This window comes from Felis catus, chromosome B1 (genome assembly GCF_018350175.1).
Source record: "Felis catus isolate Fca126 chromosome B1, F.catus_Fca126_mat1.0, whole genome shotgun sequence".
NCBI lineage: Eukaryota > Metazoa > Chordata > Mammalia > Carnivora > Felidae > Felis > Felis catus.
In genome coordinates this window covers 50,117,609-50,132,618 of record NC_058371.1, presented here as the reverse complement: position 1 = coordinate 50,132,618, position 15,010 = coordinate 50,117,609, and the positions used below count along the sequence as shown (strand labels likewise).

The 15,010-nt window shown below is 38.8% G+C and overlaps 1 protein-coding gene across 5 annotated transcripts in view; it reads left to right on the top strand.

Annotated features, from left to right (window-relative positions):
• The window catches only part of INTS9 (integrator complex subunit 9), a 103,011-nt gene that overhangs the window by 55,844 nt on the left and 32,157 nt on the right, over window positions 1-15,010 (top strand). For all 5 annotated transcript variants that reach the window (XM_019828624.3, XM_006930745.5, XM_045055620.1 and 2 more), the window contains 2 exons: window positions 10,180-10,300; window positions 11,136-11,270. In XM_019828624.3, the coding sequence (XP_019684183.1) occupies window positions 10,180-10,300; window positions 11,136-11,270 (256 nt within the window). The remainder of the gene's footprint in view (window positions 1-10,179; window positions 10,301-11,135; window positions 11,271-15,010) is intronic.

The window sequence follows — 15,010 nt, the reverse complement described above, 5'->3', positions numbered from 1 at the left end:
CGGTCTGGTCAGCAAGTCCACTTAAGAGATCAAGTTATAGATAAGAGGTTTTTTTGATGAGAATCGAATCAAAGCAAAGGTAGTTTAGGTACTCTGGAGAATTGTTTTTATTGTGCTTTAGTAGCCTAAGCAATTGCCTTTGTCCTTTTTAGAGATAAATGGGTCTAAAACAAAAATCAGAGATTATAGTTTTAGGTTAATATTAAATGCCCAGGGCGCCTGGGTAGCTCAGTTGGTTAAGTGTCAGACTCTTCTTGATCTTGGCTCAGGTCATGGTCTCACAGTTCAGGAGTTCAAGCCCCACCTCGGGCTCTGCACTTACAGTGCAGGACTACTTGGATTGTCCGTCTCCCTCTTCTCTGTCTCACTCCTTCGCCCCCACCCCCTCCGCTGCTCACGTGCTTTTTCTCATATAAACTTAAAAAGAAATATTGAGAAATGCTTGATTATCAAGCTCCACTTTAGTAAACTCCACATAGATCATCACTCTGCTAAAACATCTCCACCGCACCCCATTCACATGTATATTAAGCACACTTTCCTGTAATGAGAGGGAAAAGACGTTGCTGTTGCTTATATTCTTTGTATTCTGCTCTTACATTCATTTTGCAGATTCCTTCATTCATCACACACTCAGAAAAAACCCAACCAGTGTTTTATCTCTAAGCTTTTAAGTGGTCCCTATGGACTTAAAAGTCTTACTCTTTAACACAAACACATGGTCTTTGCTGCTTGTTGGATGCTGATAGGATGGAAGAAGAGACAGCAGAGCTCTGGCATGATGTCAGAACACTGGGGGAAAGTTTCTTAAGTACTCAAGTGTGATAAGAAAAAACAAAACAATGAAATCTTTTAGAAAGTACTTATTAAACATTTAGACTCTGAGAACTTGACTTTGATAAATTAGAAAGCCAGAAAAAATAGAACTAGTTCCCACTGGGTTTCTTTATCCAACTTTTCCTGAATCAGCCAATCATCTTAATAGCTTCGAATGGCTTCTATAAATCCCTCTCTATAATTACAGCCTCAGGTAAGCACAAGCAGAATTTTAGGGAAAATTAGGTTAGATGTTAGGAAATATAAGGAAGTAGTGACCAAGTGACTAAATATCGCAAAGGAGTAAGAAAAGGGTGTCAATAAAAGGAATTTGTGAATATAAATATGGAATTCAGACGACTTACTGACTAACTGCCAAGTGCCTGGCATCATGATAAGTTTGCAGGAAAATGCCCCCAAAAGTTTAAGACATAATCCCTGTACCCAAGGAGCTTGTCAAGCAAAGATTATATACTAAGTGGCCAGACTTACACTGGACTTGGCAGATTTAAGTAGAGTTTCAAAGAGGGAAGAGGCGATTCTAAGATAAAGGAAGGGTAGAGGCAAAAACAGGGCAACATGGCATGATTGAGAAGTGACTGGATTGGTTCAAACCAGCCAGTGCATACCAGGAAAGAGAGAAAAGAATTGGAAATTAACATTGTAGAAAAGATTATTGAAACTTTGGTCATTTGAAAAAGCCACCAGTATATTTGACTAATTCCTAGTTTAAATCTCTTCTGCAGCTGATAGGAAATTCACCAAAATTGTGGAAATTTTGTCACCAAACCTGTATGAAAAAGGAAACCTCTGGATATTTCCCAATAGAAAAATGACAAATAATTAGTTTTAAACCTGAAAAATAGTGTACTCAATAAAAGGTACCAGAATAAGATACCCCAAGAATTTAAGTATAAGGGGGGAGCTAAAGTGATTGAATTTCATTAAAAAGCTAAATTTCATAAAGCACTGATTATCCTATATATGATGATAATACATATATATATAACACATTTGCTGTAGTCCTCACAACAATCTTTGAAGGAAGTATTTTACCCTCAGTTTAGAAATATGGTGGAAAGAAAAGGTTAAGTAAATCGTTCAATGTTGCAACCAAAGTAAGCAAAAATTGAAGTTAAATTGGATATGAAGAATACCCTTCTACAGAAGTTCTGTATAATTAGTGCTTGTAAAAATGTCATTGAGGAGACCTCAGGAAAGCCCAGACTTAGTTAAGGTATTTAAACATGGGTTCTGTGCTAACATGTGATCCAGAAAACTATAATTTATGAATAACACTGGGTTGTCTGTTCTGAGTCGCCTATAAGAGCTTCACCTCTCTCTGGCTCCACTGGGAAGGAATCACTCACGTGGGTGATGGCACAGTTCTGTTCCTCACAGGTGATGGACTGAAGCCTCCTTCAGGCCCTTGTGTATGGACCTCTCCACAGAGCGTCTCACAGCGGTTTCATCATAGTGAGCAAGAGGACAAAAGAGAGAATATGGGCAAGATGGAAGTCACAGTCATTAGTAAACTAATCTTAGAAGAAGTGACATCCCTTCAGTTTTGTCATATTCTCTTCACTTGAAGCAAACCACTAGGTCCAGCCCACCCTCTGGGGAGGGGAACCACACAAGGGAGTGAATACAGAAGGCCAGGGATCCTTAGGACCATGTTAGAAGCTGCCTGCCATAAAACCCTACACTGAGCAGGTCAGACTCGAGACCAGAGTCCTTGGGACCTGCATAGCATTCCTCTTCTGGCTCACTGGTTGGTTCTTCCCTGAAGTTCTCACCTCCTCACACACTGTCATAGGGCTCTCTAGCCAAACTTATTGGTGCACTTTGGACAGAACTTGTCAATAATTGACTCACTGGTTCCTACCTTTCCTGGGGCAACAAGTGAACAGACATTTTTATTTTGTGAGTGTCTTTTGTGTTGGGCACTGCTCAGTCAGGATACAAAAATGCAAAAAGATACTATGGTGTGAGTAATACGATATAATGGAATAAAAACATATATGTTATTGTTTTTATTGTTGTATTTAACAAGGCTATTATCTCCTTCCCAACAGTGCTCTCCTAAACTAGTTATTAAAAAATCATCATGAATGTTTCTTTATAAACAGATGCTTTCCTCAGTTTCTCTGGAACATAAATTTATTATTTCTATGCCATTTGCCCTAACAGGAAGATGAGAGAAGATCCAAGTTGAAATATACCTGAATTCTTCACAAGTCTTTTGTTTTGCTTAAGGAAATTGTTATTCTCTACACTCCAGTAATTTCTTCAGAAGTAGGTTCTGGACTGTTGAAGACAAAAGTAATAGATATTTCACATCTTTGGTCTTCCCTTTTTCCCTTATCAAGGGTTCAGCATTTGCTGGCTTATTCTAGAGGTTGAATATATGATTGTTTAATCTCCAACAGAGAGTGAAGGAAACATTAGCCAAATGCCTCGTCTTGAGAAAGTCTGTTTCATATTTTAATCTGCTTAATTTGTAGAGGACATTGTCCCAGATGGCAAGGGGAGAGTATGCTGGGAAGGGTCCTCAAGGGAAGAAAGTAAAGCCCAGAAAGTTGTTTCGGGTAATGGCCGTACTGGTTGTCAAGGGATGGGAAGAAGGTTCACTGTAAGGAAAGCGGGTTGAATCTAGCCTTGAGTATGACTTTTTGCTCCACCTCTAACAGAGATGACTCTGTTGCAGCACCTTGGCAAAGCTGAGGGCAGTATAAGACAAATTCACCTAAGTTGAAAGATGTGATTGGGCTGCAAGTGTTATTTTTCATCCTCCCCACCCTCTCAACCCACTCCCATAATAGCCTTCCAGCTCTGGCTTAAAGCTTAGAAACAAACCCTTCTTCTCCTACCCAGCCCAAAGTAAGAAGTCTTTATTTTTATGAAGGTCAGCACTAGGGTGTGCAAACCATGAAGCTCCCTGATCCTGAGGAATTTAAAGAAGGAGCTAAAGCAGGGGAGTAGCTTGGGTTCTTTCTTGAGACCCTATAGAGCAGTGCGTGGGCCACTCAAGTTCAGAGTCATTGCTGCTCATTGAGGTAAATCACCCTGGGCTGAAGTTTACTCTGATACTGTTGGAAAATGCATATGTTCCTGGAGCTGTGTTGGCTGTGTTTTGGGAGGGGAGGAGTTGGGGGAGGGAGTGGTTAGAGACCATCTTTATTCAGCATCTGTTCTCTGCCAGACATTCATGTACATTATACTATCTACCCCTCACAGAACAACTCTAAATTCTTCTAGAGGTGCTGCTCTCCCAGTTTCACAAATAAGGAAACTGAGGCTCAGAGGTGAAGAAGTAATGCTGGGATTTATATCCAGACAAGACTGTAAATCCTGTTTCTTCCATCAGGTGCTGAGGTTTATGAGAGAAACCTCTCCTTCCTCCAAGTAGTTGGCAGAGAGTCAACAAGGGTGTGAAAGGAAAAGGGAAGCAGTAGCAGCAGCCCCTACCAGTAGCTGCATCCAAAGGGCTCTCCTGTACCACTTCCCTGTCTCTGATACACAGTTAGGCCATTCTCCCAAAGAGAACATAGGATGTGTACCTGGCCTTGACCACTGTCACAAGACCTGAGAAAAAGAAGCTGTCTAGATTTTAAAGGAGTAAGTGTTGTCCACACAAAATATGAAGAGGAGACAACATGATAGGTTACAGGCTGGAGGAAGCCTGGCACCAAGAGAGCTGTTTATAGCTCAGTATACAGAACAAAGGCTGAGGCAGGACCCAGATAAAGAAGGGCCTTATAAAGTCATGCTAAGAGCCTTGGATTTTATTCTGAATGTAGTGGGAAGCATTAAAGTGAAAAAGGGGAGGGAGGGTGGGTGGGCGTGTGTGTGTGTGTGTGTGTGTGTATTTGCATTTTCAATATATCTTTTAGACCCTTCAGTGAGAGAAGGCAAGTCTGCAGGCAGGGATGACTCATGGCTTTTGACATCTTTTTATTGCCTTGTACTGTTGTAAAAATGTTTTAGACTTAAACTCCTTATGAACAGAAGCCTTTATGTTGTGCCTGTTCTAGCCCTTATAGGACTTCAGTGCTGTGGCCATAGTCAGGGCTAAATATTTATTGAATAAATATTGTAAAACCTAAAGCAATCCAGTGTATGTAGGACAGATAAGTGAAATAAAATCTTCATGAGTGTGTTTATGCAGAAGGTAAAAAGAAGGATTATTAATATTTTGTTGCTGGAGAAACAAAGGTAAGGAGATTTGGGACAGCGTGATCCATGTGCTAGGTTAGCTAAACCTCTATTCAGTGTTTACATTATTCTGACTGTATAAATGCAACTCCCTGGCCTTATAACATTGTTAGGATTTTCTTTCTTGTACAACTTTTTGTTTTCCCTTGAGTTAGCAATGATCTCGTCTGCTTAGTTTCCTATACACTTCTTACTAATTTATCTCCAACCTGTCTCTTTGTACAAGTCTCTCCTCAGTATGTTCAAACTCAGTGTGTTGTAACAGTTTTATCTTCTTGGAAATTCTCTCCCAGAACCTTCTCTTTCCCCCATCTGATCTCAGCTGCTCTTGGGCCTGCAGCATGGCTCTCCATGTAGGATTTTCTTCACCATTATCCTGAAGAGATCCTCACCTCTTTCTTCTGTTGCAACCTCTGTTTTCTGGGTCTTTTTCTTGTTCATGCCTTCATTTTGCCAGGCACATTCCCTACTAACTTCCTGAGGAAGAGTGCATGGGAGGCAAACTTTCTGAGACACTGCACATCTAAAATGCCTTTGTTGTGCCCTCACCCTCCAATGGATAGAAATCCGGATTTGCTATAATTTTCTCTAGCTTCCAGAAGTGCTGTTGAAAAGTCCAGTACTATTCTGAGTCTAAATCTGTGGTATGTATCCCTCTTACTCCTCTGTGAAAACTTAGAATATCCTCTTTGTTCCTTAAACTCACGATGATATTAAAAAAAAAAAAAAGAAAGAAAGAAAATCATGATGATGTGGTTTTACTAAGGGACAGTTTTTATTCATGGGCTGAGTACTTAGTGGGTCCTTATCTAGAACAGAGGTTGCAACTGTGGCCAAGCCCCTGTTTTGTGGGCCAAATGTGTCCTGCCAGTTTTTATAAGTAAAGTTCTGTTGGCATACAGCCACATTCATGCATTTACATATTTTCTGTGGCATTGCATAGCTAGGTTGAATGATGCGACAGAATGTGGTCTACAGAGCTTAAAATATTGTTTTGTTTTTTTAGAAAGCATGTTTGCTTTATAAAAACTTTAAGTCTGAAAAGTTAAGGGGCGCCTGGGTGGCGCAGTCGGTTAAGCGTCCGACTTCAGCCAGGTCACGATCTCGCGGTCCGTGAGTTCGAGCCCCGCGTCAGGCTCTGGGCTGATGGCTCAGAGCCTGGAGCCTGTTTCTGATTCTGTGTCTCCCTCTCTCTCTGCCCCTCCCCCGTTCATGCTCTGTCTCTCTCTGTCCCAAAAATAAATAAAAAACGTTGAAAACAAAAAAATTAAAAAAAAAAAAGTTAAGAACTTCAATTTTGGCAAAAAAAAATTTTTGTTTTTAAAATGTTCTCCCTTGTGTTTTCTGCTCTTTCTTTCTGGAATTCTTAACACTTAGTTGTTGAACCTCTTGGACAGGAACTCAGGTTTTTTTTCTGTCTTCTTTTTCCATCCCTTTGTTTTTGTTTGCTCTTTCACCTGAGAAATTCTCTTTACCTCCCAATTTATCCATGAGTTTTTCATTTCTGCTATTATAATTTCTTATTTGGGCATAGTTTTTTCTATTTTTTAAATGAACGTCTATTGTAATATACAAATAAAAAACAGATAATATATAGTTAATAAATTACTATAAAGCAACCATCCTTATAACTGCTACTCAGGTCTAAAATAGAAGATTTCCAGTAACTCAGAAACCCCTCTCCGTGCCCCAATCTAATTATAATCCACTCTGACACATATGTCATGGATTTTGACCCATTCCAATATTGTCTTTTTGCAGCTCAGATTTTCCCATCTTTGGACAGTGAGCCTTTTCATGCTGTCCACTGTGTCCTTTTATTGTGACCTTTGTATGTACCCTTTGTTTCCTTGCTAATCTAGTTTAACACTCCTCTTGTTTATTCCTTGTCCTAAATCTGGAAGCCCCCATTTCTCTAAAAAACTTTGTATTCTTTTAGTTGGAAATGGAATTTTAAGCTCCCGTTCTGGTTGCTAACAATACTCCTTACTTCTGATTGGTTGTTGTTTCTAGGTTGTCATTCAAAGGAAGGAGCATATGTATTTTTCCTTCCCTTTTTTTCATGCTTTTATTTTATTTATATTATCAGAACATACAGCCCTCACATTCTATCCTCTCTCCCTCTGAGCCTTCATTTGGCCTTACTTCTGGAAAACTGCACATAAACGCTCAGCTGATACATTGATGTTTCTGTAGTCAATTTGGTTATCGGAAACTCATTCTTCAGAAGCTGTCTCAGGATGGGATCATGAGAACAATATTCCCTGAGTTCTCGCAGGTTAATAATTGTTTATCTGTGCTCAGTGACCTTGAAAGTCAGTTTTGCTAGTTGTATAATCTTTGGCTTGCATTTTCTTGCTTTGAATGTCTTAAATATTTTACTCTGTTTTCTTTGAGTAAAACAGCATTGCTGTTGAAACTCTGGTATCATATTTTTCTCCTTTGTAAGTCACTTGCTGTTTTTGCCTAGTTGCCCCCAAAGTTTGTTTTATTTATAGTGTAAATATTTTCCCAGAATGTATCTTGTGTTCTTCTGGGTCAGTATTTCAGGTATGTGTTCGGTTCTTTCAGTGTGTAGTTTCAAGCCTCTTTTTATTTTAGCAATTAGAGTTTTTAGTATTTGGCTTGGATTTCTGTTAGGGACTCCTGTGCTCTGAATGTTGCATCTTCCTTGCCTGATTTTTGTTTTATGTGGTTCTTTTGTGTCTTGTATAATTTTTTTTATGTTTTTAACTTATTTTGAAATTTTGATATGTTGGCATGATTTCATTGTCTCTCTGCTGTTATATTTTTATGTCTAAGCTTTTTCTCATTACCCCTCTTTTTTAAAAAGTCTCTTCTCTTTTCTTAGATATACTATCTTGTTTATCTAAGGATCATAATGATAGTATTTTTTTAAGTTTTATTCTACCAGCCTAATTTATTTCCTGTCCTCCTCCCTTCATTTGTTTTGGCCTTTATCGTTTTAGAGACCTTCCTCACATGTATGGTAATCCTTGGTTCTTGGCTCATGTTGAAGAGTTGGACAGTAAAACAAAAGATTTTTTTAAAAAGAGTTGGACAGTAAAAAAACTAATTAGAAAACCTGTGTACCATGAGTTAAGTCTTGCTGAATTATAGACTTCACCATACTGTAATCTGGTTGGGCCTTTTTATCATGAAACCCCCAGTGGCGGTATCTTTTAGTTGATTGTTTTCTTTGGTACTGATCAAATTTTTCAGAGAAGTTTCTTCTGGTCTCCTACCCCCCCTGGAGGATATAAGCCTGACTGATAGTGTTCTGGGAGCCATATGAGGAGAAGAAAATTGTTACTCTTGGTATATAAACTTTGCTTAATAAAGCTTCTTCTAGGGGCACCTGAGTGGCTCAGTTGGTTGAGCATCTGACTTCGGCTCAAGTCATGATCTCATAGTTCATGAGTTCGAGCCCTACATTGGCCTCTGTGCTGACAGCTTGGAGCCTGCTTCGGATTGTGTGTGTGTGTGTGTGTGTGTGTGTGTGTGTGTGCGCGCGCTGCGCCCCTTCCCTGCTTGCACTCTCTCTCTCTCTCAAAAATAAACATTAAAAAAAATTTAAAAGAAACAAAAATAACAGAGCTGCTTCTAGTTGTTGGTTTCCCCTAGTCCAGACCCACATTTTTATTCTCTCCAGAGAATAACCTCTAGCAACATGCCTGGGAGGAGAAGAGGGAGTGCTGAGCTATATGGAATAGATGAGGAGAATTGGAAGGTTCTATTTCTCATCAGTTTTTTTCAACAAATCCCCTTGTTTTTAGGCTCACCTTCAGTCTCACTTCCAGATATACCTATTGTTTCAGATTGCTGAGCTTTTTATGGGTTCTGCAGTATAAATTGCTTGAATTAAACTTTCCTGTGTCTGCTAAGTCAGTTTTTTGTCTTCCTACTTTCCACTTTCTAAAATGCTGTTGCTATGTCTCTTCTCTCATTCTTTTTGTCTTAAAGAGGTGTGTGTGTGTGTGTGTGTGTGTAGCCCTTTACTATATTCAGTGGTATTTAAGGAGAGAGAACAGAACTAATGCACACTTTCAGTTCACCAGAAAATCCTTGACCTATTTGTAGAGAGAATCTCAGGGAAGTCCCTCTCTCAGTTCTGTTCCTGAGTCTGTTACAGCAAACAATACAGTGTTTTTCTAATGACAGATTTTTGTTTGCTTGTTTTAAGAGATACTCCTAATGCTAATCTGAAAGGTCACAAATTGTGTTTTATTTTCCTTCCTTATGCCAAGCTTCAGCTGTGTTTAACTCAATCCCTTTCTATAGCTTTGCAGACCTATGAGTAAAGTGTATTTCATATATCACTCGTGAACAGGGAGGAGCAGTTGAAATGTCCTATTGAAATGCTCTTTGTTAAGATGTATATGATAAGCCCTAGAACAATCACTAAGGAAAAAAAATACAGTGAAACATTGTGAAGGAAATTAAAAGGCTGCATCAGTAGTAAAGTAGTAAAAGAGGAACAGAGGGGAAAAAAAGACCTGAGGCACACAGAAAACAAAAGTTAAATTGGGAAACATAATCCAACTATATCAATAATAAATGTGAATGTATTAAGCAGTCCAAATGGCAGAGATGGTCAGACTAAATTAAAAAAAACATATCCATTTTGTGCTCGATAAACAGAATGGAGAATAGAAAAATAGAGAAAAGTTAGGGTTTTTTAAAAAAGGATCAACAAAACTGAAAAACTTTTAGCTAGACCAAGAAAAAAGAGAGAGGACTCAGAAGTGAAAGGGGGCAGTACTACCACCCTTACAGAAATAAAAATGATTATAAAAGAATCCTGTCAGGGTGCCTGAGTGGCTCAGTTGGTTAAGCCTCCGACTCTTGGTTTCAGCTCAGGTCATGATGTCACAGTTCTTTAGTTCAAGCCCCACATCAGGCTCCATGCTGATGGTGCAGAGCCTGCTTGGGATTTTCTCTCTCCCTCTCTGTCAGCATCTCCCCCAACTCGCTCTCTGTGTCTCTCTCTCAAAAAAATGAATAAACTTTAAAAAAATTAAAATAAAATAAAAAAAGAATCCTGGAGGCAGTTATATGCCAGTAAGTTGTAATAACTCAGATAAAGTGGACAAATTACTTGAAAGGATTTCGTGATAACATAGAGTTGGCATTGTGATGCATTTACAGGCTGCTGCCTTCTCCACTCAAGGACGCAGTCGAAGTATCAACCTGGAGAAGATGTTATACAATGCAAGAGGTGAACTCTGCCCTTAGCAAAATCCAGCTGGTGGGATATTCTCAGAAAATTGTGAGTGTTAATATGGTTTTAAGTGATGCATGAATGCTTTTGATTCATCCTGTTACCCTTTGGGAGGATCTTCTTGTTCCCTTTCTTCGGCCATTCAGTTACTGAGAATCTTGTACAAGGTGAAAAAACAGAGCAATTGTCATCATCCTCTGTCTTCCACCCTCCAGGTTGATAGTTGTGTTCTTTCCTAACCCTTACATTCCCCATCGTTAGCCAGCATTCTACTGACCAGCATGTAATGAGTCAGGAGAAAGACATCTCATCCTATTCACTTGAGAACAGTGGGTGCAGCTTTATAGATTTTGGACAAGTGAAATAATACAAGAGCATAAAACAGATCAAGAAGCGATTTGTTGGCAGGTATAACTTTTGAGCTCTGACCTGATAGTAAGTGTCCCCATTTTTGTTAACTTAGGCCCAGAGCCACTCAGTATAGAACAACCAGGCAATTAATGCCTAACCTAAAAAAAGAAAAAGAAAACCCAAGTATTTGTCTCTTTGGTGTTGCTGGTAATCTATTGCCTCTTTATTTAAAAAAATAAAAAAATCTATTGCCTCAGTCTTTTCATGAGTGAGGCCTGAGTGCCTGGTACATGTAGATATTCTGAAACTCAGGAGGTAAGGATTGCTTTCTGGGTCTACCATCTGGTCTCCATTGATTTTTTTTGTGCTTTATACTTTCTGTTTTACTTTAAAATTTCTATATCTAAGTAGAGAAGGATATTTCTGGGTTTTTTGATTTGTTTCTTTTTTCTTTTTTCCTGCAAAGACTTATCTGGTATGACTGTACTGCTGAAAGCTCATCACACATTCTCTTACTGTGGTTCTTTTCTAGGAGCTTTTTGGTGCAGTTCAGGTGACTCCACTAAGCTCAGGCTATGCCCTTGGAAGCTCCAACTGGATTATCCAGTCCCATTATGAGAAAGTATCCTATGTCTCCGGATCCTCCTTGCTTACCACACATCCCCAGGTAGTTCTGATTCTCTTTTAACAGTTCAGTGTTTTGGTTACTGAACCCAAATTGATAATGTATCCAGAACATCATCAGTTGTTTTTAAATCTTCCTAATTTTGGTTTCTACATGTATCCTATTTAAAAAAAAAAAAAAAAATTATTGTTATTTTGGTAAGAATGCTTAACATGAAATCTACCGTTTTAATAATTTTTATACATTATTGTTGACTACAGTACAGTGTTGTATAGCAGATCTCTAGAGCTTATCTTGCTTAACTGAAACCTTATGTTAAGACACTCGTCCTGAAAGGTAGATTTCCCATGTCCCAGTGTTTAGGATTGCAAGGTCCTCTGTAAGATCCTGCTGCCTTTGGGTCCATCTCTAGGATTTTGCGATTTCCCACCACTTTCAATAACCATAGCCTGATATACAACAGAAATGGTCACCCATTTACTCAGCAGATGTTAATTATTTCTTTACTAAGGGTCTACTATGTATGTGTCAAGCATTCATTAGGTATTAGAGTGTCCATGGTGACCCACAGGCAAAGTCCTAGCTCATGAATCTATGTTCAGAAGAGCAAGGAGGGGCCATTGTGATGGCAGCATGCTGTCAGCAGGGGTGTCCATGAAATGAGCACAGCCAGGTGAAGTGGAACTTTGTTGACCATGATGAGAAATTTGGATTTTATTTTAATGTATTTTATTTATTTTTCAATGTTTGTTTATTTGAGGGAGAGGGAGAGAGGGAAGCAGCAGAGAGAGAGGAAGACAGAATCTGAAGCAGGCTCCAGGCTCTGAGCTGTCAGCACAGAGCCCTATGTGGGGCTTGAACTGACAAATCATGAGATCATGACCTGAGTCGAAGTTGGACACTTAACGACTGAGCCACCCAGGCGCTCCTTAATGTATTTTATTTAAACGTGTAGAGGGAAGCTATTAGAAGATTTTAGCTTGGTCATTTGTTAAGTCATATTTGGCAAGAAGCTAAGTACATACATACCCATTGTTACAAATGTATTGTTTGTTCCTTTTTAGGTATTTGTAATGAATTTATTGTCCATTTCATAAATCCTGATTCTTTCCGTGTTTGTAAAGGAGGGGCAGAAATCAGATAGTTAGCTGATGGATGGATATGTAGATAGGTAACTTGGGGAAGCCCATATCTTATTTTAATACAAAGAGGAAAAATGCCTGCTGTAGGTCTAGAACAATAGGATGCTTATGATCTGTCACCATGTATTGGTTTTTTTCATACCTTCTTTTATAATCAAATTTCATCTCCAGGTCTGGAGGAGGGGACAAGTTGCTTTTTTTTTCCTATAGCTAGCAGAATTCTGGGCCTTTCCCGCTTATTGAAATCAAAAGCCCATCAATGTCATCTTAATCTGCTTCATTGAATCAAAATACTTTATTGGCAGCTTCTATCATTCTTGATATATTCTTCCATAAAAGAAAAATTATTTGGCTGCCAACTCTTCCGATTTGTCCTGCTTAGATCAAAGGCTTTACAGTACTACTGATGTAATTTCCAGTAAATTATTCTTCCAAGGTTCGTAAATTTAAAGGGAAAATAAGGTCTTGAAAGTAATGAGCAACATACCTAAGTAATTAATTTTAATTTCAAGCTGGCAACCAGTGTTGTATATAAAAAAGATAATGAATTCGATTTCCTTTCACCCAGATAATCGGATTCTTTTTTTTTTTTTTTTTTTTTTTTTTTGAGAGAGAGAGAGAGCATAAGCAGAGAACAGGGGCAGAGAGAGAGAATCCTAAGCAGGGGCTCGCTCCCACGACCCTGGGATCATGACCTGAGCCAAAACCAAGAGTTGGATACTCAACCGACTGAGCCACCTGGGCGCCGCAATGATAATTGGATTCTGCATTGAATTAGCAAGGATAAGAAAAGTTTAAGTTTGAAAAACTTAACAGTCAGCTTCCGAGGTCAGCAAGCTATTGTCCATGGACCAAATTTGGCTTGCTACCTGTTTTCATAAATGATGTCTTCTTGCAGTACAGCCACATCCATTTGGTTATGGATGGTTTATGGCTACTTGCACACTGTACCAGCAAAGTTCTGCTTTAGACTTTACAGAAAAGGCCAACCACTGGTCTACTTGAGTGGAACTTCCCTAGGTAGAAAAAATAGGCTGCTTTAGTGATCTAATAAGCATAGCAGAGTGAGGCTTTGGATTAAGCCTGAAGTGGTAAGAATGGAATGACAAAGAAAACATTGGCAGGTCTTTATTTCAACAAATACTTATTGAATGCTTGCTGTCTCCAGGGTAGGAAAAATACAGGCCAGAGATTTCATGCCAAGATGATATTGAGAATGGTAATGATGACACTTACCCACTTGACAAGAAGGAGTTGACAAAGGGGGTTCTGGTTTTAGAAGGGAGTAGTGAGTATGATGCATAGCAATTTGAGTGAACACTGGGGACAGATGAAAATCTAGGACTGGAACTTGGATGTGACAGCAAGCCTGAGACAAATTAGAGCATCAGATTTTTTAAAGTATGTAAAGAGCCTAAGGGGAAAGACTGATGAGCTGTGAGGGACATTTACCTATAAGAGGTAGAAGGAAGAAAAATAATCTTGAATAAGAATGTAGAGTTAGAGGAGAACTGAGGCCCACAAAAGTACAGCATCCCATCCCAAAGGGCAGAAGAGAACTAGCTTTTACTGACTGGAAAGCCTCAGTACTAATTTTCCTATTGATCTGGTGTTCAACAACATACTGAATTCTTATATTCTAGTATTTATCTACTAATGATAATATTATCTGCAAAGAAGTAACAATTTTGTCACTTTTCTTTCAATCTTTTTATCTTTTATTTCATTTTCCTGTCTTACAATCACATACTCTAGTCCCATGTAAACAGAAGTGATGACAGTGGCAGCCTTTTCTTATATCAGATTTTAAAGGGAATGCTTTTGTGGCTTCTTCATTAAATAGGATGGCTTCCTACTGGTTTTTGTCTATCAGGTTAGGGAGTTTCTCCTCTGTTCCTAATTTTCTTATTTTTAAAAGTCAGATGTAGACATTATACCTTATCAAGTGCTTCTTCCAGTCTGTGAGATGATCATGTGATTTATTTCCTTTAAACCAGTAATGTAATAAATTGTAGTATTAGCTTTTCTCACATTTTTTTTTAAGTTATTTTGAGAGAGAGAGCATGAGTGGGGCAGAGAGAGCGCGCGCGCGAGAGAGAGAGAATATCCCAAGCAGGCTCTGCACTGTCAGCACAGAGCCCAAAGTGGGGCTCAAACCCATGAACCATGAGGTCACGACCAGAGCCAAAATCAAGAATCAGACACTTAACTGAGCCGCCCAGACCCCCAGCTTTTCTCACATTTAACCATCCTTTAGTCTTGTGATAAATCTTATTTGATCAGTTTTTTCTTTTTAAAATATACTCCTGGAATATAAGTTGGTCAGTATTTTTTTGAAATTTATACAGGTATATCTCATTTCATTGTGCTTTGCTTTATTGCATTTCTTACATACTGCCTTATTTACAGATTGAAGGCTTGTGGCAACCTTGCATTGAGCAAGGCCATCAGCACTTTTTTCCAACAGCATTTGGTCACTTTGTGTCTCTGGGTCACATTTTGGTAATTCCCACAACATTTCAAATTTTTTCATTGTTATTACATTTGTTATGGTGACCTGTGATCAGTGATTTTAACTTGCTAAAAGCTCAGATGATGGTTAGCATTTTTTAGCAATCAGATATTTTTTAAATTAAAGTA